The sequence below is a fragment of the Protopterus annectens genome, chromosome 13.part0 (assembly GCF_019279795.1).
Source record: "Protopterus annectens isolate FY-2018-M chromosome 13.part0, PAN1.0, whole genome shotgun sequence".
Taxonomy (NCBI): domain Eukaryota; kingdom Metazoa; phylum Chordata; order Ceratodontiformes; family Protopteridae; genus Protopterus; species Protopterus annectens.
In genome coordinates this window covers 295348985-295374020 of record NC_056747.1, presented here as the reverse complement: position 1 = coordinate 295374020, position 25036 = coordinate 295348985, and the positions used below count along the sequence as shown (strand labels likewise).

The following is a 25036-nucleotide window of genomic DNA, read 5'->3' as shown; positions in this document are numbered from 1 at the left end:
TGTCCTGCTTTTTATATTGGGAAAACTGAAAGGAAGTTAAAATGCAGAATTTACGAACATCTGAGGGATATAAGATTGGTGAAGGATACAAATGCACTTGCAAAACACTGTAAAGAGTTTGGGGGACACAGTTTTAAATTCATTATTATTGATGTTCTTGAAATTAATCTGAGGGGTGGTCCGTGGACTCTGCAATTGGAGAAACAGGAAGCCTTATGGCAAATTAGAACAAATGCTACGAGTTGGCTAAGAATTAATGATGCACTGTTCTTGGCTTGTTTCTTAAAACTGAAAGCACTAAATAGATAATTATAGTTATTTTTATAATAATAATATCTTAGTTGGTTGTTTTGTATGGTCTGTTGTATATATGATGTTTTAAAATTGTATTTTAAAAATGATTGGATTTCACAGTCTTTTAATTATTAGTGATGACATATGTATTATTTTATTGGTGTGATAATGAATGGGTGGGTCTTTACACTTTATAAGTAATCCTTTGGCAGTGTTTGTTATTCTTGAAAAAGTCTCTGAATTGACAGAGACAAAAGCGCTTGTATTACTGTGGTTCTATTTATCTATTTTATGTGAATAAAGTGCAGTTACTTAATTTGGACTTTGTGGCTGTTCCAGACTCTGCTGCTTTGTTTTTTTATGGTCTTGTTTTGTGGCTTTACTTGATCTTTTCTTCCTGTTGGACTCTAGAAAACTGAAAGAGTCCTGTCTGTGGATGTGAAAGACAGTCCCTGTACTACCAGGCAATTGGTCCATCACATCCACAGAGAAGCAGTGGGATGGACTCTCAGTTTTAGTAGATTTCAAGAGGAAGTGTAGCAGGGCACTACTACCTGAATGTCAGTAGGGTAGTATATTCTACAAACATCTACTTTTTTGGGTAAGTAGGACTTAGGCAATTGTGCTTTTTGTAATGCTTAATGTTTTATTGCTTGAATACAGTGTGTGTTACATTTACTACACTAACTGATAAAAACACCAGTATGCAAACCTCTTTAAAGTACCACAGGACATTTTTAATTTTCTTTACTGTTTAGAGATGACACTGTGACAAACTTCACAACTTGATAGTTAGGACGTTCCACATGTTAGTCTACCAACAGCTCTGTAGGCATATAAATACCTTTAGAAAGTCATAATATCTCCATTGTTACTTAGATTTGGTTTAACATTAAACTGCAAAAGCCAAAGCATATCAGATGTGCAGATACAGATCAGAACATTGTAAAAATAAGGTATAAACAGAATGGCTATATTCATCACAGAGAAATATGAGTTCATATTTTAGTTTATTTAAAGAAGTAGTAGATCTCTTGAAAAATTAATTCTTCTCAAGGTTAGTGCAAGGCAGCAATACATGGCAAACTGCCAGCTTGCTCATTCTGAGTTGAAGTTTAGAGATTTCTAGTTTCTGGTGGCTCTTTCACCTGGTGTCAAAGGCTTGTTGATGCCAATAGTGCAGCACCACTTGGGAACAGGGTTTTGGTCTGCCAAGGCAATAATGGTGCTTTTGGTCATGGGTTGTTTGTGGAACAATGCACATGCCAGGGGAGGATAGTGACATAGGAGCCCATGTCATCCACCAGAAGGTAGCATCAGCACATTATTGAAATCTCTGCTATCTGCTTATTGCAGGCTCTCTAGACTGGATCATCAATATTGAGGACTGAGCAAGACAATCAGTGGGTATATGATTGTTAGGGTTGTTGGATGGACCAGATGGTATAATAGCCATTCAGTGGGCAACTGGGCTGCAAGAGAAGGATGATAATGTGCAGATACTTTGGGACCAAGCAATCTCAATTCCTGCCTGAATGATGTTCTCCACCTCTCCTTCTCTATTTGCTTTTTTGTCCAAGTCAGATCTATTGGAAAGGCAGTTAATAGTTGGAGAAAGGGCATCAGAAATTACATAAAAAGAATGCAGCAAGCAGGGTTACGTAGCTACTTTAATAAATACATGCTTTGTCAATGACAATTACAGAAAATAACTGCAGTAGAACTAGATGTCATATGTACATCACACATATGCAGGCTTAAAACTAACAGAAGTCCCAAGAGATAGAAATGAATAGTAATGGTTAAAGAATAGGGAAAATTCTAGTTTGTGTAGCATTATTTGAGTCCTGCAATAGTGCGGATGATGCAGTATTGCAGCGGTTTGCGTTTTCACTTCACAGCAAGAGGTTCTCCGGTTCAATTCTCAGCTGGGGTGCCTTCTGTGTGGAGTCTGCATGTCCTCCCTGTATTTGTGTGGGTATCCTCCAGGTGCTCCAGTTTCCTTCCACGTTGGAAAGACATGCGTCTGGAGCATTTCTCCCTGGGCTTCCACTGAAAATTGGCTCATTCCAAGTCGGACTTTACTGGTAAACAAATGTTAAATAAATAAATCTTCTTGTTACTGTGCATTGAATGGTTTTATTAGTACCTCACTGCTTTTGCAGTCACTACAGAAAGTACTCCATAGTATGTTATTATGACTGTTAAGCCTGACATAACAGCAGTTATTATACCACCAGCCTCCACCATGTACAGAGGCACAATTTCCAGAGCTGAAGTCCTGATCTCTATCTTTGGTTGTGAATTTCATGTTGTCATGAATGCCAGCAGTACTGTGCATAATCAGTGCATCTCCTGCATTCCCAGAGTACTTCCCAAGCCGCAGTGCATATCCCTGACTCTCACTGTCCACACTGAAAAGGTCATAACTTGCAAACTTTAAAAAGCTGTTTGCATCAGAAATTACAAAGCACACTTTATACGGCTTCTGATTTGTTATTTGATGAATATATTCATTGCCCAGCCAGAATTCCCCTTCTAGGTTTCCAAATCCAGTTTTATAACTTTGCCAGGTCTGATCCCAGATATTTTCTGCTCTGTGGTGACTTCTTTGAATAACAGTCCAGCCACCACCATCTGAGTACATATCACAGTATACTACCAAATAACCAGTCGACAGCCCCTGAGGGAAGATGATGTACAACCCACTTGGACTTCCCTTGGGGATCTCACTGCAGTCTTTTGGATAATCTGAAAAAGAGGAAAGTACATAAACATGTAAAAATGTACTGCTACTTATATTAGCAATTTTAAGGGATTCAGCACATTGCTTCCCACTATACCAAAATAACAACTGAAACATAATTTTCAAACATGATGTAAAACCAAGGCACATTATAACAAAGTGGTAACCCGATCATTAATAGCTAATGATATTCTTTTGCATGTCAGTACTAAGGCAGTTCTTAGATATTTGCATAAAAAAGGCCAAGTATGCAATACGGAATTTTTAAAGGATGCCATGACTGTAGTTTGATCAATTACATGCAACCATTGCAGACAATGGAAATATTTAGTGAGTTTACAAGTAATTCATATTAAGCCTCTCGTATTAAAGCAAGAAAACACATTTTAGCTGTGATCCTGAAAAAGGAGACAGCAGATGACCTTACACCTCGTACAGAATACAACGTATTGTTTAGGAAAAGATATGGAGGAAGGGATCCATTTATAAATCTCAGCTCATGAGTATCTATGTCTCCTAATAACACTGAACAAGAGCCTTGCGTGTGATTGGTAAGTGCTTAGCAGGTAGCCATTTCAAACTTAAAGTGGTTTTGGTTTTATATTCCTAAACTTATGGATGCTAAATGCACCAAAATTATTCTTGAAGAGATTGTGCTTTTACTAACATGACAACTATATTGTATTGAATGATGTGAAGAACTGATGGTACAAATTGTTACCAAGCCAATTATGCCTAATAATGCTTGAGATAATTATATAATTGTGGACTAGATTATTACCAACACACTTAGGTAGGCTCTTCATTCCAAAAATTAGGCCTTCAAATCCCCAGACCAGATTTCAATAACTTCTTAGCTAAAAAAGGCATCTATACAAACATTGTCAATACAATTTAATGCTAAGATTTAGTGCATCATTAAAAGCAACACAGCCTCAATAATGAAATAGTAAAACCGCTTCAAAAATGTTTTAATAGCTTACTTTCGTTACAAGATATGTATTTCCCACTCACTAATAGTAGGCTGATGTGTGTGAACTTACCCCACGGGTTACCCCTTTACTTAAAATGTCATTTAAAACATGAGCCAAAGCTTTGATAGCCTACAATCATCCAACTCAGCAAATCAGAATACTTAAACAGCACTTCATAATTAATGTAAGAACCTCACTGGTGCTACTGATTCATTCCTTTAAAGGGGTCAACTTAGATTTCCTAATGATCTAGACAATTCTGGAGTGAAATAAACTATCTCTCTGGTAGAAGGAAAACATTTAGATATTTCTCAAAATAAATAAAGGACTATATTCTGAACCCAAATATACTGCTGCTCAGTCCTGTCTGGAATATGCTGCTGCCCAAACCTCCTCCAAAACCTCAATAACTCGTGCAGAACTGCTGTTCAGTGCAGCTCTATACTGCAATGTCCATTCATCTTTGTGTATCTGCCAGCTAATGAACAAACTTTTTAAAGAGATGGCTTTTTTGGTGAACTAAAGTCTGGCAGAATTTTTTCCTAAGTCCCTAAATTCATGTTATACTTTTATACCAATTCCACCTGAGCACAATTTATCCAGTCTCTTCTTCAATAAGTTTCCTGATCTTTCAATATTTGCAACTGTTGTTCTGCTCCCTAAACATACATCAGTTATCTCACTTTCATCTCTCACACACATTTTTCTATCAGTTCTAGGAAATTGTTTACAATTGTTTTAGATCATCCCAAAGCACATTAACAAATGTAGACTCATTACATCTATATGATTTATGTTTAGTAAGAGTCACAGTATTCTTACTGAATTCATCTGCATGACTAGTGCTATTTCCAAGACATGAACTCAAGTAGCCTTAGTGACATTGTTTTTGTAGCTTTCATTAAGGCCTTTGATTCACTGTCATATCTACTACTGCTCAAAGAACTAGTAACGTGGACTATTTTGTCATGAGCTAGTTTATTGACTATTTCCATAACAGATCATTTAAGGTGCTGGATAATAACAACATATCACAGGGCAATGTAGTCTCATAGGTGTGCTGCAGGGGTCATTATTAGAGCTTATACTAGTTTTTATTCATGAATATAATCTAGTTCTGTCAACAATTACATCCAATCCGAAGGGTAAAAAGGTCACACGGGAAAACTGTTCAGTAAAAATTGCAAGAAAGACCCAGGCAGGCTAGAGTCTTTACTATGTAGTACCTTAAATCTCATGTAGTGGAGGACCATGGGATATATGCTAAAGTATAGCAAAACAATCCACTTATGTTGTACTGACAAGGTCAGAAAAAGACTGAAATATGGCATATCTACAACTAGTGAAGTTAGGCTTTATTAGCCTGAATGTACCCATATAGACTTAACAAGTAAAAAGTCATGTGCATTCAAAAAACATATAACTGCAACACTGATATGTTTCCCCAAAGGGTCATCTGCATATATCCGATGCCTGCTAGTGGCAGCAGTATATCAAATGACTGTATTACTCTTAGATTAAAACCATCTTTCTTTTCTTATACAGTCTAAATTAGCAGTTTGATCAATAACTAAACTTATTTGACTAAGAGAATCGCATTTTATATAAATAAATTCCAGAGTTATTCTATAATTTAAGTGATAACCTTGAATATAAAATCTATTCAGTAGAATTAGTTTGCATGAATGCAGGTAAAGCAGTCCTGAATGAGTTACTATCTGGAACTATTTTTTATTATTTCATATGGTCAATGTTTAAACATACTGTAGAGGATTTTTATCAGGTTGCCAATCGTAACCTGTTTATTATGTGTTTGAGACATGGATCATCAAACCAAATGCCTCGCAAGTATGGCATGCTCAGTCAAACCATAATCAGACAAACTCCAGTGACCAGCAAAATGCTTTACACGACACCAGCCTTAAATCAGGATGATAATTTTATTACATAATCTTGTATATTCCTATATCCAGACCGGTTTCGGCTACCAAGCCTTCCTCAATGGATAGAAAAAAAAATTTTAAACAATAAAATAATCACAAATATTTATACTGTTTCCTAACCAATGGAAGCAGTGGTATAGCCCAACCTAGTAGTTGGAGTGTTTTAACACTGTTCAACACAAAATGAACTGCACTATGATAAATTAAAAAACAGTTCTTGAATATATTGATAAAACTATTTATGTTGAGAAGCCCAACAAAACCAGTTATATCTATCAATATATAATAAATAAAGAAAATAGCCCTTAGGTTCAATTGAAGCCTGACTAACATATTCAATTTTTTGACCCATATATTTCCACATTTACAATCTGTTTTCTCTGAGTATGTAACTAGTTTAATATATAATGCTAACAAATATATAGCTTGTATATATATATATATATATATATATATATATTTGTATATAAAAATTGTGTGTGTGTATATATATATATATATATATATATATATATATATATATATATATATATAGTGAGATATCTGAGCATCAACGGACAGAACTGTTCATCCTATCAAAATCTCTAGAATCTAATAAACCTAGAGTTCATAACATATCCAATTGGAATATCCTGGTATGTTAAATATCAACATTTATATCTGCTCCATGATATTCAAACCTATATATATTTTATTATACCCATGATAGACTAGTTCTAACCCATAAAAATGTCCAGCTGTACATTATCAACAACTCCATGAATATACAATATTGGTAAATGGAATGTAGGACATAATGTGTATATGTACATATATAAGTAAATATTTCAAGGTTAGAAATAATCCCCTATCAAATCTTATGACTTAAAAATGAAATGAGCATGTCACACTATATCTAACCAGTATAGTCTGCATAACTAACTGTTATTACCAAACGACATATAAGTCGTCATGTTAGTGATCTAATGTATAACTTTGTAAGAGGACCAGAGCAACCAATATAGACTGGCTCACACCAGCCTTTAACTCATAATGCTGACGATCAGCATACATCTTAAGGTTATTTATAAATGGTCATTAAGACCCGGCGGAAATAATCCCCCAAGATTAGTAATCCAATACTTTTCCTTATGATTTAGAATAGTATGCCAACCTTGTTGGTTACTTCTGTTCCCTGTGATTTTATCAATAACCATGAACATAAAATGAACATTACCATGTTTAATGGTATGTCTATATAAGGCATTGGTTTCTTTTCTGTTCCTGATGTCGCTTTTATGCTCTGTCATTTGTATTCTAAGTGACCGTGATGTTTGGCCCACATAAAATGCCTTACATTGGCAAGTGGCTAGATAAATGATCCAGGTGCTACTACAATTAGCGAATACCCTAGATTGATATACTCTGTTCGTATTAACACTAGTAAATTCTTTAAGTTTGCTAACATGTGAACAAGAGCTACAATGACCACATGGGAAGGTACCCAGAAGTCTGTCTCCAGTTAAAGTTGTTTGTTGATATATGGCACCCCCACTTTCCTTATGTTTATAATGAGAAAAAAGACCTCCTAGGGTTTAATGAAATTTGGCATTTGGGGCCCAAAAGTTTTCTTAGTTCCTCATTCGCCAAAAGTATATTCCAATTCGAATCTAGTACGTTTCTTACCATGTGGTGGTTCCTGCCATATGTGGTCACAAACCTAAGGGTAGAATCCTCCTTAGTGTTGGTTGAGTTCTTATATTGTAACAAAGTGTTCCTGTCTTGAGTGTTGCACCATTCACTTGCTTTATATATATCTGAATCTCTATATCCCCTGTCCCTAAATCTGTGGTACAGATCTTTTCTGGCTTGTTCAAAATCCTGCTCAGATGAACTTATGCGTTTGATACGCATAAATTGAGATTTTGGTATGTTTCGGATGGTGTGGTTCGGATGCATACTTGATGCATGAAGCAGTGTATTGTACTGTGGGTATTTACGATATGTTTTGGTGCTTAAAGTATGATCCGCATTTCTGTACACTGTGACATCCAGAAAGTCAATAGTATCATGATGAAATGTTAAGGTAAACTCAATGCCCCATATGTTTCCATTCAGATATTCAACAAACTCTTGTAAATATGCCAGATCCGCCCGCCACACCATCCAACAATCGTCCAAGTATCTACGCCAGATGTCAATCTCCACCATGTATAAATTATGTGATGTGTCATAAATCATGCATTCTTCAAAGTATAATTATCACAATGTGTTGAACTTATCAGATGTACAACTCACTAATGCACAAGAAACATTACTCAATAAAGGCCTTGGTGTTATCCCTGGTTTCTTTCCTGATCAATACAATATTGTCAATGATGTATTATCTTTTTGCCGTAATCTTAACCTTAAGTTGCTTTAGAAACATGCTAGATTCGAATTGGAATATACTTTTGGCGAATGAGGAACTAAGAAAACTTTTGGGCCCCAAATGCCAAATTTCATTCAGGCGGGGCAAAACCCTAGGAGGTCTTTTTTCTCATTATAAACATAAGGAAAGTGGGGGTGCCATATATCAACAAACAACTTTAACTGGAGACAGACTTCTGGGTACCTTCCCATGTGGTCATTGTAGCTCTTGTTCACATGTTAGCAAACTTAAAGAATTTACTAGTGTTAATACGAACAGAGTATATCAATCTAGGGTATTCGCTAATTGTAGTAGCACCTGGATCATTTATCTAGCCACTTGCCAATGTAAGGCATTTTATGTGGGCCAAACATCATGGTCACTTAGAATACGAATGACAGAACATAAAAGTGATATCAGGAACAGAAAAGAAACCAATGCCTTATATAGACATATCATTAAACATGGTAATGCTCATTTTATGTTCATGGTTATTGATAAAATCACAGGGGACAGAAGTAACCAACAAGGTTGGCATACTATTCTAAATCATAAGGAAAAGTATTGGATTACTAATCTTGGGGATTATTTCTGCCGGGTCTTAATGACCATTTATAAATAACCTTAAGATGTATGCTGATCATCAGCATTATGAGTTCAAGGCTGGTGTGAGCCAGTCTATATTGGTTGCTCTGGTCCTCTTACAAAGTTATACATTAGATCACTAACATGACGACTTATATGTCGTTTGGTAATAACAGTTAGTTATACTCCTATGCAGACTATACTGGTTAGATATAGTGTGACATGCTCATTTCATTTTTAAGTCATAAGATTTGATAGGGGATTATTTCTAACCTTGGAATATTTACTTATATATGTACATATACACATTATGTCCTACATCCCATTTACCAATATTGTATATTCATGGAGTTGTTGATAATGTACAGCAGGACATTTTTATGGTTTAGAACTAGTCTATCATGGGTATAATAAAATATATATAGGTTTGAATATCGTGGAGCAGATATAAATGTTGATATTTAACATACCAGGATATTCCAATTGGATATATTATGAACTCTAAGTTTATTAGATTCTAGAGATTTTAATAGGATGAACAGTTTTGTCTGTTGATGCTCAGATATCTCACTATATATATATATATATATATATATATATATATATATATATATATATATATATATATATATATATATATATACAATTTTTATATACAAATATATATATACAAGCTATGTATTATGTATTTGTTAGCATTATATATTAAACTAGTTACATACTCAGAGAAAACAGATTGTAAATGTGGAAATATATGGGTCAAAAAATAGAATATGTTGGTCAGGCTTCAATTGAACTTAAGGGCTATTTTCTTTATTTATTATATATTGATAGATATAACTGGTTTTGTTGGGCTTCTCAACATAAATAGTTTTATCAATATATTCAAGAACTGTTTTTTAATTTATCATAGTGCAGTTCATTTTGTGTTGAACAGTGTTAAAACACTCCAACCACTAGGTTGGGCTATACCACTGCTTCCATTGGTTAGGAAACAGTATAAATATTTGTGATTATTTTATTGTTTAAAAATTTTTTTCTATCCATTGAGGAAGGCTTGGTAGCCGAAACTGGTCTGGATATAGGAATATACAAGATTATGTAATAAAATTATCATCCTGATTTAAGGCTTTTGTCGTGTATTGCATTTTGCTAGTCGCTGGAGTTTGTTTGAGACATGGATGCCAGGAAATTCACCATGAAACAGAAGCTTGAGAGGTGAATCTTGGCATCCATGTTGAGAACACATAATAAAGAGTTATGAATGGAGACCCTCATAATTCTTTGTAGTACACGGAGCTTTATCTGCTCCATGTACTACCAGTTTCAGAAAAAAAGCACCAAGCTTTTTGCTGGTTTTCAAAGCCATAAAGTATTTAGCAAGTACTGTCAGAAAAGCAGCAACATAGTCTCTAATGTTGCAAAAAGTCAGGGACAGTTACCAACACAAACAGTAGGTAGAAACAAATCTGTTTTTTCATTTTGCCACTGTCGTTTGCTGGTGAGTACTGGCAGATTTAGCTGCCTAGCGCAATACCATATTTTAACAAGTGAAGTATGGGGTGCTTAACATTTGTTAAGCTTGGGTCGTGAATTATAGAAGTGCTTAACTGATTTGTCTTTTTCCAGAGTTTGGAGCTTAGTCACTGCTCTCCACACACTACGGTGATGGGGTAGCATTGTCGCCTCACAGTAAGACATTGTCCTGTTCGATTCTCAGCTAGAGCGTCTTCTGTGTGGATACATGCGTGAATGAGCATACCTTCGTTGAAGGTTGTGTGTCAGGGCTGGCAACTCGGCACATAAAAATCTACTGCCAATCATTAGCGGACTGGAGTTCCGCTGTCGCGACCCCTAACTGGGAAAAGACAAAAGACACAACAACAACAACAACATTTAACATTTTTAAACAACTTTTAGATCTGTACATTTACAAAACAATATATTGATTAGTTCATACATGTTATTTGCTTACTAACTTGCAAGTATGCTATAACATCTGTCAGCTCTTTCTGTTACTATTGTTAAGAAAATGTTTTTGTCTAAATGGGCCTGAATAAAATAAATATTTAGTGTTCCCTGATACATCGACAGTAGGAACTGTTCTAGCCCTGTAACTTTCATTGTATAATGACCTTTTCTTGAATACTGCTAGTCTGTGGCATGAATAAGGATAGGAGCTGGGATTTTTCTTGCCAAGGGATTCAGTCACTGGTAAGAGAGTTGGCATACACCTTAGCAGTTTAGTTTGACTTAGGAGTTGATGTCTGTCTAAAGGAGAAAATTAGAAAAGACACATGGTAAGCTAGCATATTAGCCAATACAGACTAAGAGAATATTTCCATTTCAGGAAATTTGTATACCCAGAAGAGAGAGTTGTTTAGTAAAAAGGTTATGGAAACTTTTATGTCTTGCAAAAGTATTTTTCAGTTGTGTTAACTGACCATTTTTCAGGTGAATACAGCATCAGCTGATTGTTGCTTGACAGAGAAACAGTATAGAACCATCTGGAAGGATGCTGGCACGCTCTGGTGGAATGGATCACATGCCTAACAAATACCTGTTGAACTGTGAACTAGACAGTGCTGTACTGCAATTGTGAAACTGAGCTAGGCTTTTCAATGGTCTCTTGGACTACAAGCCTAGAAGCTAAATATGAGCCTAAGATGAGTTTAAGGGCCTGACTAACTAGCATTTAAGCTGTATAGGATAATGAAACAATCAGAGCAGTCCTAAACCACCCTATTAGAATCATATGTGAATTAGATATTGGTTAGTACATGCATTAATGATTCAAAATCAAGTTTAATTAGGACAGGAGATGTAATAACTATACTAATTAGCTATGATGTGTTGCTTAGCAGAAAGGCTGAGTAGTCTAAGGACCTACACTCATGGCTTATATCCTTCACTAAATTAGTGTTCTGGTCACCAGATAGAGGTGTGGTTTCTGATAGTAGAATTTGCATGGCAGTTAGCACACAGGGGATGGCATAATGTGTGCTAACTGCCATGGATAGAAGTTGCAGGGGCTGAGTCTCACTTTGGGGGTTTGTTATAATAGCTAAGGTGTTTACCTCTCAGGCACAAGGTACAGGGTTTAATTCTCACCTTAGAAAGGGAAATTGGCTAGGCTTAAAATAGCCCAAAGGAGCAGCTAGCCTAGTACTTATCTATGAGCCTATTAGGGCTATGAGCTGTTAAACAAACTGCTTCTTGTAGTCCAGGGTTTGATTCCCTCATTCTCCATTTACATACTGTGTGACTCTGAACAAATCAATTAACCAAACAGTTTTCTGAGTCAATTAGGAAATCAGGATAGGTTTCTCAGTGGTCTTCTGGCTCACATATCTAATAACTACCTGTTAAGCTACGATCCTAACAGCCCAGCTGTTGTCATAAGCCTTATTTTAGTTTAATTTAGCATACACTTAACTTCTCACCCCTCCACTTATTAGGCACCTACCTGTAAGTTTGTCCTCAGCCTTGAGGTTCATAATCTGTTCCGGTGATCCTTTGAAGATATGGAAATTTGCAATATACAGCTGATGGGGACTGCATGTAAACACCAGCCACATGAACAAAAGAATGACTTGGAAAGAACCGTATTTACAACCTACAACAGAAAATGAAAATAAATTCTAAATGTGTAACTTAAAGAAGTCACTCCTTTCAGTTGTATAAACACTAGTGCTGACCTACTTATTTGAATCTAAACGATGTTCTGTTTTGTGAAGGCAGTCCTGTTTTAACACTTGTAATAAGTTATGCAGCATTAAGCCTGTACGTCCCTGTCTGTTGAGGCAGACACACCTGGTGCACATACAAAATGATGCAATGAAATGTTTCAAACAATTACTGACAAGCAGCAGCACAACAGTCGTAATCATAAACAAGTCACTTTTTTACAAGAACAACCACTTACACTGTGCTTTTAGTACTGTGTCACACACACTAATCCTCAAAGTAAGGTATTTCAGCAGCAGCTCATAGATAGCAACATACCACTCCAGTACAGAAGTCTTTGCTTGCTGCAGTTATTATATAACTATAGTATCCCATACTCTAATTTAGGAAGTGTGATATCATGGGTTCATTCCATCCTGATGCGATATTAAGATGTTACAACTTCTGGAAATTTTTCAGGGACAGCTCTTAGCAACAAAATAGATTGCTTTAGATTCATAGGTGGATAATAGACAAATAGTTGTGAAGACCATTTAGAAGCCCAGCCAAGCAAGTCACTGTACCCCAGCCCTTGGGTTTGCTATGCTTCAATTGTGCTGGCAACCTTTTGAAGGAGGGCTGCACATTTTATCACAGGAATGAAGTTATGAAAATCTAACCAAGTGTTGTTTGACTTTGAAAATGTTGGGTAAAACTATGTTTAATGTACAGGGGAAGCTTGTTCCAATGGTGGTGAAAGCTTCGTGTTAGGAAACTGTCCTGACATTGACCTGTATTTATTTGCTAATGGAAATTAAGGTAATTTGTCCTGGTATTTGAGGAAAAAGAAATCTTCTCAAAGTTGAAGATCACAAAAGAAAAAAATGTCCTCTTCAAGCTGAAGAAAAAAACATCTTCTGAGGCTAAGCAAATAGCTGTTATGTACATACATAATAGAACTTTGGTAGACTCTGTCAAATATCTTTGCTCTTTGTACCTTTGCCGAAGCTATAGCTCATAATATAGTGATTACTGATACTGCTTGCAGGGATCAACTGGCACCTCTTCTACAGTGCTGACCATGTGCTCTCTAACAGCTTGTACATTGGCATGTATCTTCCCCTCTCCCAGTTCTTCCTACAGTTTTGGAGTTAAATATATGTTGAGGGTTACATTTATGGCTAAATTGTATGCTATGTGTTTTACCCTGTGTATGGGGATGTTGAGATCCCTGTTCTTTAGCAGAAACTATTTTTTTTTGTTGTTATACATTTCTTTGTGTTTTATGCATGGTTTTCATTTCTGGCATTTTTCTACTGTTCTAGTTATTTTTTCAGTTATGTTGCCTTTGATGATTATATGACATGATACCTGGCAGCTACACAAGAGAGGGAGGTTATTTCAAAGTAAAATGTGGGTGCTGCATGTAACAGTGAAGTAAGTGAGTCTGCTTAGAGATCTACACAATGCCAGGTGGGAATAGAATATGGCTAAGTGGAGCCGGGAAGGATATGGATGTGTTTATTGTTTCATATAGTTATAAATCAGGTCTCACAGGTTAATATGCAGGTGTATGAAATATAGTAATTTCAAAACTGATTGCATTTCTAGACCTTTATATCATTCTAATCACTAACAAGAGTGTGACGACCGTGCCCTGGCTCACTTTGATATAAGTATTTATACAACGTCACAGACACTCCTGGGAAAAGCTGACACAGATTCACCAGCTGTGCCCCTTTACTCAGACCATACGGTAGTAATCCCTGCCACTACCCAGCTAATAATATCAGCTGACAGCTACTAAAAGGCCCTTATTACTGTGTGATATTATTATTATCCAATGGTAATGTGACTATTCAGTCTAGGCTTATTGGAAGGGCTTAGACTGTAAAGTCTATAAATATATAATGTACTCTAAAGCATAATTTATTTCTACATAAACCAACCACAGATAGAAGGTTTTAAAAATATTTAATAATAAATAATTAAAACACAAGATAAAACTACTACACCACAGATATATCTAAGAGTTCAGAGATCACACTGACACTTAAAATAATACAGTAGGACAGGTCTGATTTCAAAGAAAAATATCTACTTAATCTATACTAGCTTTAACTATTCCTACAAGAAACCACAGTGCTAAAACTTACATGTGAGCTTAGGCAGAGTGCTGAGTTAGATATCTAAGATCAAAATGCTGCCAGTCTCTTGTGAGAAATACTATTTAAACATTACTAACAAACATGTCTCTAAGGCCCTCCCAAATTACATCATTTTTGACACTTAGTCTGGAGTCTCGGGCCACAAACTGCATTATTTAGCAATCTAACACCTGCTCAGAAACGTACAACAATATAAATCATTTCACATGTCTATTCTAACAGAAACCAGAGCAATAAAGCACATTCCACATCTAAATTCTGGTCATAAATTTTATCCTTAAAACAATGGGCATGAAACCTTCATCCAGACACACTGGAGCAGAATTCTAACATGAAAGGGTCACAACATGCTTCACTGGGCCAGTAGAGTGCAATGTTGTCACATATTTTGCAGTTCCACATTTCACAGTATTTTTTTACACTCAAGAAAAACATGCCTGTATTTTACATTTATTTACAAATGTCAGAATTATATATCAAATTATATTTGACTATGTTGGCAGCCTTCGCCCATCTCTCCCCAATCGTCACAAAGAGTATAAAGTTTAATTACTGGAATTCCTGAATAAGTGACATGGCCATCAATCTCCAGTGAGACTAAATTAATGAAACTAAGCAGTGGCCCACACAATACTCATAAAGCCAACTATGGTGGTATTTCAACAATTTACATGCAAGTTCTTACTGATAACATTTCATCTATCACACTATGTCTTTCAACTGTGTGAAGAGTAATTTGCAGTGAATCCATCTACTGAAATCCCTGCATTCAGAACTATGTTAAGATGATATTAATATCATGCAGGATTAAGTCCATAAAGTGCTAACAGACTTCATCGCCTTAGCCTGAGTTTGTTTTCCTCAGTCTCCATATGCTACTGTGTGACTCTGAATAAGTCCTAATATTTAATCATTAAATTTATCAGTTATACAAACTCTTTCTATACAAAAAGACCATTTGGAGCAGGCAAAACCATTTGCTCAGTTCACTTACTTACATATAGTGACTTGTGTTTAATTACAGCCAAAAGTCCAAGCATTTTAAGATTACCTCAATACTGGACATCTGTTAAGCAGATCAACCTCCCCCCTACACACACACACAAAAATTAATTAACCACTTTGAATATAAGCATTCTATCAGAAAAGAGTTGTGCTTGTTTGCAGGTTGCTATAGAATGTGGCTGCATAGTAAGTTTTGTCATAATATAATCCCAATGTCTAAGTGCTATTCATTCTGCAAGTTGAGTCATAATTTCCAACACTTGAATATGTTGTTTTGTTAACTTGAATGTGTTTTTATTTGATTACAGCCCCTCATTTCCTTCCAGTTGAAACTGGTCTCACAGAGGAGTTCCCAGTGGGAGTGGGTGTGTATCAGGATTCAGCTCTGAGTGAACCTACTGCTTTTCATATTGATAATGGATTACATTAGCAAACAGGTTCGAGGGGACAGATCAACAAAGTTGGTGTATGCAGATGATGTGGCATTACAGGCAGACTCTGAGCAAGAACTTCTACAAAGGATAGGAGAATGGAATGCAAAACTGAAAGCACATGGGATGAAACTGAGTACAGATAAGACAGTGGTAATGGCAGCAAATGGGGATATCAGAAGAAGCTGAGAATTGAGAGAAAATAATGGAATATGTTAACAGCTTCAAGTATCTGGAGGGGTGGTTGAGGAGAAGAAAGTCTGAATTAGAAGGTCAAAACTGAGTCAGAGGGGCTGCAGCCAACTGCCACAGAGTGTCACATGTGGTATATGATAGAACAATGCCAAAGAAGATGAAAAGTAAGGTGTACAAAAGAGAAGTGCAGTCAGGACTACTGTATAGTACAGAAACCTGGGCAGTAAAGGCAGAGCAGATGAGGAAGCTAGATGTAATGGAAATGAAGTGCCTGAGATGCACAGTGTGGGACAGATGAAGAAATGGGGACATAAGAGCAAAAGCCAAAGTGGCTCCAATTGCAGATATGGTCAAAGAGAAGAGATTACAGTGGTTCAGTCACATTTGCAGAAAAGCAGAAGACAAGCTGGTGAAGACAATTTGGGACAGACAGGAAGACGTTAAGAGGAAGTGAGGGCATCCAGCAAAGCAAAGGATGGACTGTGTATGAGAGAAGACCTGTGACAGTCAGACATGAATGATGAGTTTAGGAGATTTGCATTGAACAGAAAGAGATGGTGACAGCTGACACAATGCCCTGATCCCATCTAGAAAAATGGGGAAAAAGGGAGTTTATGATAATGACAATGGATGGATGTACCTGTGCATGTGTGTGTGTGTGTGTGTGTGTGTGTGTGTGTGTGTGTGTGTGTGTGTGTGTGTGTGTGTGTGCATGCCTGTGTGCATGAGAGTGGCATTCAATAGAGATAGATGGCAATGGTTGACATAACACCCCAACCCCATGTAGAAAAGTGAAAAAAAGGGGCTGATGATGATGATCTCCTTCCAGCTGAAAGAGACAATTCAGTCTCTCAAATATAACCCACAATATTTAATTTGGTATAAAGGCGGGTAGTCCTATCAGTATAGAATTGTGTTGTATTTAAATGATAACTGAAAAAAAATACTTGTACAATTAACAGGATTGTGCAACCCATCAATGCTTAATAAATAAATACACATTCCCTAAATATACCATATATTATATGATGATATGTTATATTGTCATTGTTTGATGTCTTCTGACTGGCCTTATCTTTATTAACAAAATAAGGAATCCTTGCATGATTTTGTCCAAAACCGATGCCATCTCACTCACAGGAAAAACAAGAACAGACTACAAACGTGAATAGTTAAAACAGTTATACACTTGCCTAACCATGTCCTTGCCCCAAATCCTGGGGTTTAACTAATAGTGTACGTAGTAAAGCAGAGGGCTTCCAATGTTTTTGTTCTGCTATCAACCAGTAACGTTTATACAAGACTGGAGAGTATCACCATTCAGCCCTGTAACATAGAAGGACGAAGCCCTGACTATGACCCAAGTAACCTTTTTCAAATAATGGCACAGTTACCTGAGAGACCAGGTGGTTGAGTTTGAGCAGCCGGTATTAGCTTTCTCATCTGGGGTGGGGGGAGGGGGGTAAGGTACTTGGCACTGGTGATACCTAGTGGTGGCTTGGTTTATTGCCCTCCGCTACAGAGATCATGTTATCTTGTACTGCACTTGGCAGGAACCTCCCTGCTGAGCTGGGGAAAATAAGAGGAATGTGAGGTAGCATACATGCCCTCTCTTCTCAACCAAGCAGCTATGCCTAGGTCATGTAGCTGGCCTGCTTCCTACAATCTGACTCTTACCACTGAGGGAATGGTTGGACTGACAGTGCTTCCTGGGCAGGAGCCAATGGGCTGTCGACTCTCGCCTAACCCACAGATACCTGGCTACCACCCCTATGGAATGAATGGGCCAGTTCAAAACCATTGTGCAGAGTTCTGCAGAGATGGAAAGGGAAAGAGTATTGATCTACGTAGCTTTACATACTTCTTAGTTACAAATGAAAGTTTCAAAAACGACAATGGATTCAGTTCCACAGTAAAATTTATTGCTTGTCTTGTCTTAGTGCCTCGGCCATTACAGCCTTCAAAGAGTACTAGTTTACCAAAAAACACATTCCCCTATTTATACATCACCAACGATCATTTAATTAAATAATCAATCAATTAAAAATTTGAGGATGGCAACCAGTACTTATTTGGTACTAGTTGCCATCCGATTCATACTATACAATCTTTACCTTATGGAGAGATGATTAGATTGTCTAGGCTCTGTAATAATAAATTGAATTTACAAAAACAAATTAATCAAACACTATCTATGTTTTTTACAGAGAGGATATAGTGAGAATTTAATTTATGGGTCTATTGATAAACTAATACAGTATAATTTGAACAAACATGACACTAATAGTAGAAAAAGATTTACTAGTGTTAGTAATATTAATTCTTTGGTTGAAAAAGATAAAAAGTTTTTTGTGACCACTTATAACAGTTTAAGTACTAGGATCTGGGAACTAATAAAGCATTATTGGAAATTATTACATAGAGATGAACTGCTACATAGAATTGTCTCTGAGTTTCCCTATGTGGCTTATAAGAGAGGACAGAATTTGGGGGACAAATTGGTTAAAGCTTACTATATTGCACCAGTAGCTAGTCCCTCCACCTCATTAGTATCTTTGGGTACTATACTGTGTAACAATTGCAATGTATGTTCCCTTATTTAACTGAGTTTTCCTAGGATTAATGGAAAAACATTTAGACCACATAATTATTTCACATGTGATACAGTGGGTGTAATTTATTGCCTGAGATGTCCCTGCAACCTTTTCTATACTGGGGAAATTAAAAGGAAATTTAGAATTAGGTTGCAAGAACATATTAGAGATATTAAAAAGGGGAGACTAGAAAGTCCTATAGCATCTCATTTTGGGGAAAAACATAATAGTGATGCTAACCTATTACAAGCTACTATTTTGGAAGAAGTGTTTATCAGGGGAAGGGGATGAAAGATTAATTAAAAATATTTTATTGTATAAGGAAACTGTATTTATATTGAAATTTGATACACTGACACCAAGAGGCTTAAACAGAGACGTTAATTGGAGGTTTGCTTTAAAATTTTAAAATGCATGTTTAATTGACTGATTATTTAATTAAATGATTGTTTGTGATGTATAAATAGGGAAATATGTTTTTTGGTAAATTTGTACTCTTTGAAGGCTGTAATGGCCGAGGCGCTAAGACAAGACAAGCAATAAATTTTATTGTGGAACTGAATCCATTGTCATTTTTGAAATATTCTGCTGGTTCTGCTGTTCTGCTGTTGGTTACAAATGAAAGTTTCCATATCACTGCCTTTGCATTTTGTTATCTTATATGTATTTACCATGCAAGTACCTAAATCATTAAAAAAAATTACTGTTTTACACTGAGTCATACCAAAAGAGAATATCTATGCACACGTATGTTGCTTCTTGTTGTAATCAAACTATGTCAGCTAAGCCAAGTTAGTGAAAGAGAAATATTATAGTAAGAGAAATTATAATTAATTTCTATAACAATAAAATTGACACCTTTTTCAGTAGAAACTCCTGTTATTTTGTTAGATTAACACAATTGCCTCAACTAACTCTCTGTGCCTTTTATTGTTTCTGCTTATAATGCTTGACAAATTATTTTGCATTTTTGCATTCTGATGAACCACTTTTTAATATCAAATTAAAGTACTGCACCATCGTTAAGTCCAAATTTGGTCAGAATTGCTTTATTTTACCAAAAACACTGGCCTTCCTCAGTTTTACTTTGTAATAATCATCTTCTCCTACTCTGAATGTCACAGCTTTATTACTAATTTTATGTATTTTACATTCCCTGGCCTCTTTAATTATACTGATATCAGTATGGGGAATCCTTGTATAATATAAGCTCAGTTAAGTGAGGTCCCAGAAGTTATGTGATTTTAAAATGCCCTATAAGTCATTGAATCTGTGCTACCTTTACAGTAGTGCCAATGCCATTATATATTATTTTTTTCTTGTCAGAACATCTGCTTGTTCATTTAATGTATCCTAACAACATCTGTAAGGCAATGGAAGTTAGTCAGATATGCTACCACCAAAAGACAACCAGTGTCATGGTAGCTGCAATTATTTAACCTTTACAGCTTTATTTATATATTTATTTATTATTTATTGATCAGGTTAGTCCCATTAGGCTAGTAGCAGCTTTTCAGGGGAGACCCAAGATGGTATTTATATTATTACCTGAAATTTGGCCAAGGCATGATGAACTTCCCCTACTCTTTTCTATAGGTGCTGTGGGATTTTTTCCATCCACTGGAGCTTCCACCAACTCAAACAAATGGGGCCTTAGTTTAACATTCTCGTCTGAAGGATGGCACACTCAGGAGGGCAGAACTCCCCTTGTGCTACACTGTAGTGTCAGCAATTGATACACCTGTTGTGGAAATTAAACCCACAGCCTTCTGTACCAAATGAGTGTGTTCTACCTGTTACACTACTGACACTGTTATGGTATGTAAATCTCCATTGGTTACCAGTGTATACCTCATATCTCACTTGTATATTTATTTATTTTTTACAACAGACTAGTCTACAAGGGAGGGTGTGATTTTTTTTTTTATTTAGCCATATGGTGAAAACAGTCATGTGACTAAGGGGAAAGTATCACTTATTGTATTTTAGCCCTGTCAAAAACATAGTGTGTTACCTCTGGAAATCAGATCTGCATACATTATTCATTTCATGAAAAGCTCATGTCCGCTTGATTCACTCATGTATCTCAGGCTGATTAGTACCACTGGCTGGGTGAACTATATGCAGTGTATATGATGTTGGATAAAGCATCCTGCCACATTTATTTGGGTTATGGTTTCCTTAATTCTGTTAAATATGAAAGCATTAAAATGAAATGTTGTTGTGTCATCTGTATTACTTCTCTCATCTGTGTGTGAAACATTACAGCCCAAATGGCCTCATAATAGTGAACTTGTACAAAGTTTTTTTTGCTATGGGAAGAAGTAAAAGCAGGAATAACAGCGTGTATTTCATTGAGAGAAAGATGTACTGTCCTGGGATATTTTACTGCATTGCCCAGCACTGCAGCCATTGACCAATGACAGTTTTCCTTCAGACAGCTATCATTATATGGTGTTCCCATGTAATGCAAGCATAACCAAACCTGTGGAGCCATTTTACTTATTGGAGTATACAGGTGCCTGTTGAATAAATAGTCTCTTTCAGGTATGTGTCAGCACAACTATTCTGCATTTGAATAATTTGATGGTCCCTCCTTTCTTCCTTCCTTCATTAGTTCAGGCCTGGCATCCCAGTGCCCCATCCATGCTGGATCTACCAGCTGTTTCCTTGCCCCTGCTATCTGTTGCAGTATTGCTGGACTGGTCATGGGCATTAGGTATCTAGGGGCTTGGCATGTCTTTGCATCTATCCAGTGGAGGTTTTTTGCTATGTTCTACCTGCCTCCCCCCTTTAGACCTAATGGTTTTGTCTGTGGCAGGCATGCAGTGGAGGTATGTGGCATATTGCCCTGTCTGTGCAGCAGCTCAGCCATGTCTCCACCCTTATTTCCCTCTTCTAGGCATGCCTACCAGTGTGTCAGCCCCATCCTCCACTAAAGACTGACACAGGAGATGACCACAAGTCAGTCAACACATCCCTGCCTAACACCCCATCTGTCGATTGAGCCACTATTCGAACCTGGATCAGCTGGGTTATAGACATGGCTTTATTCCTTTACACCACTGGAGTACCTCTCCATGTAAATAGTTCATTAATTAAAGGCACCACTCATACAAAAGCAGAAATGAACTTATTAAATATAGACAATGTTAATAAAACTTGGAGAAGCTGTGGTCCAGTAGCCCAATAGCACCACCCACTCTTCCAATAACAGTAAATTTATGGCTGTGCATGGTAAATTTATTTTAGTTGGCAAATGTTACCATCTACTACATTCTTTACTTTTAAAGGTACCAGTACTGAGTTAACTGATCCTTCTGAGACATGTTGCCTTGTATCTCCAGCTGAATGACTTTAAGGCCCACATTAGTACAACTGTAAGCCTGGTTATCTCCCTATGAGTGTATTTTAATAGATGTGAACTTTCTCCTTAATACATTTGTTCTGGTTTATCACTGATGCCTTACATGTTATGTTCTGTGGTGCCCCTTTGCTACTGATTCTGTTCTGTGGTGCCCCTTTGCCACTGATTCTGTCTTTTTCTCTAAAGAGCTTGTGGTGTGGCAGTATTCCTGTTTCTATCACTGCACATAGTACTAAGGTACAGCCTGGCCCTTGCCACCTTAAAATGGTTCTTGACTATTTTGAGCTTCAGATGTGTTACTTTATCATTTCTCTTACTAATCAGCATCTTCTTCCATCCTTTCATCGTACCCTAACTGAAGCACTCAGTATTTCTTCAGAACTCCATTCCTTCATTTTACTCTTTCAGATGTACAGTCTTTAACTCTGATTTCACAGCCCACTGTAGGTTTCTTAACTGTAAAGTTCACATTCCTGAACTGTGCCATGTTTTTCCTCCAGCCTCACAACTTAGTCTTAATATAAACTATATCTCTTCAGCCATATCGGCCTTGTCTCTGTCCTCTGCACAGGCTGATGAGGATACAATGGTTTTGGTCTGATATATTTGTGAACTGGTACCAATGAAACTGTTAACACACATCAGGGACATGTTCACATACTACAAGCTGTTGTACATGATCTGATTAAGGTTTAGTCACTTTTTCTTGCGTCTCTGTAGGAAACTACCAAAGAATGTTATGTGTGTGCTGTAGAAGTTGTGTTTTTCATTTCACTTGTGTTAGTAGTTTTGTTTGTAATTGTATTACAGAATCTCCCCTTGCCTCTGTAATACTCTAATATATTATTTGATTATTGTGAAACTTGCACATTTTTTTCCTCTGAGTAAATTTTCTATGTCCTGTGAGCAGACGATCATTTCATTGTTTATTGCTAACGTTCACAATTTTACCTTTTGGTTTTCTGGTGTAATTAAAGAATATTGATCTCAACCAGAAAAATTGGGTTCACTACGTAATCCCGAAATACTGAAATCCCGAATTTCAGTATTCTGAAATTACATAGCCGAACATTCCAAATACTGAAACCCTACAACAGTGAAATTCAAAATCCCAACAGTACACTACAGATACAGCACACACAAACACATATACACAACTCCCCCCCCCAACTCAAACATAAAATCCTACACTACAGATAAGCAGGGGGGCTAGCTGCGCCCTCCACACCCCCTTACTTATATATACTAACTCCGAGATCGCACAATCAGACACACAAAGGTAACTCACACACACACATTTTACACTCCCTCACACACACACATCACAGTCACAACATACACTGACATACACTATAGCCCCTAACCAATACACATACAATCCCCAGGTCTTGGGAAAGGGGGTCCAGGGGCATGCCTCTCAGAAAAAGTTTTATAAATTTTTAGTCAAAGTGGTACATTCTGGTCAAAGAAATTTATGTCAAATATAGTATCTTTTAGGAGACTAACATATCAAAATATGTCCTGTTGTAATTAGTCACATAGGAAATGTAGTATATTAGGCAACCCCCTCCCATTATAATCTGCCACCGATATACCTTTCATGGTAAGCCAGAAAAGTTGTCAGAAAAGTTGATTGAAATGAAATAAATAAATAAGTCAGGCTAGGAATGAGGGGGTCCTTACCTCCAGAAGCAATGGCATTTTAGATGTTCTGTGATATAATTTAGGGTGTTTTTCCAACTTTTAATGAATACATATCATGTGCCCCTCATCAGTGGACTTCTGATGAATATTTATTTATATCATCATATTCTGGATTAATGTGACCTAGTTATAATAAAATGTTGTTGTCCTTAGAAAGCCATCTGGTACACAGATGATGTACACAAAAAGTTAGCAAAAGACAAACTTAGGGTGAGCCACAGGATGGCTTCCTGACCAGCTGACTCCTTATACTACAGGCAGAATGGAAACTGCCTGCACTAAAATGTTACAATCAAAGGAGTGCATGGTGTCTTCAGACACAGACCCTACTTTGCCTCCATTGCTGTGACCCCAGAATCTGGATTTAATGCAGTGAAAAAAAATCACTGTATTTGATTCCTCACTGCATTCATGACCCTAGTTATAAAGCACTTACCCATACTTCTTAGAGTTCCACAGTGGACGTCAGCTATAGTGTCTAACTTTCTTACTCAAGTGGCCTGGTCTTTCTTGCTACTTCACAAAAACAACAAACTGTATAAGTGAACAAAACAAGCAAGCTTTTATGTTCTACTCTGAAACTAGCACCTTTGCCCTATAGTCTTCTAAGGATGAGAACAACAGTGCACATATTATATCTCAAACAACAAAAAAAAATCAGCAAATCTCTCACTAAGTGTAAAGAGGCAACTGGGCAGGAGCTGTATGAAATGAGTCCTGTAATGATTACAGAACATGAATTCACATGGCTTATTCTGTGATAAATATAGGGCCTGAGTTCACACGGTTACATAGCTTACTAAATTTGAGCAGTGATAAAACATGAGTGTAGGAAGAAGGAGAGAAGAAAAAGCAAACATCAAAATATTACCAGACCGTGATGCATACCACAGAAATAGTTCATTACCAACTCATTAGTCATGCCAAAGTTATAAGGTATTCAACTTAAAGGTATGCCGTGCAGAGAACATGATT

The 25036-nt window shown here is 36.7% G+C and overlaps 1 protein-coding gene across 1 annotated transcript in view; it reads right to left on the bottom strand.

The window, feature by feature from the left end:
• Positions 1 to 2323: 2323 nt before the first annotated feature.
• LOC122787260 (fibrinogen-like protein 1-like protein) overlaps positions 2324 to 25036 on the bottom strand; it is a 35476-nt gene continuing 12763 nt past the window's right edge. The window contains exons 2-3 of the mRNA XM_044053874.1: positions 12398 to 12547; positions 2324 to 3045 (exon numbers count right to left, since the gene is read on the bottom strand). Of these exons, the coding sequence (XP_043909809.1) occupies positions 2414 to 3045; positions 12398 to 12547 (782 nt within the window). The 3' untranslated portion in view covers positions 2324 to 2413. The remainder of the gene's footprint in view (positions 3046 to 12397; positions 12548 to 25036) is intronic.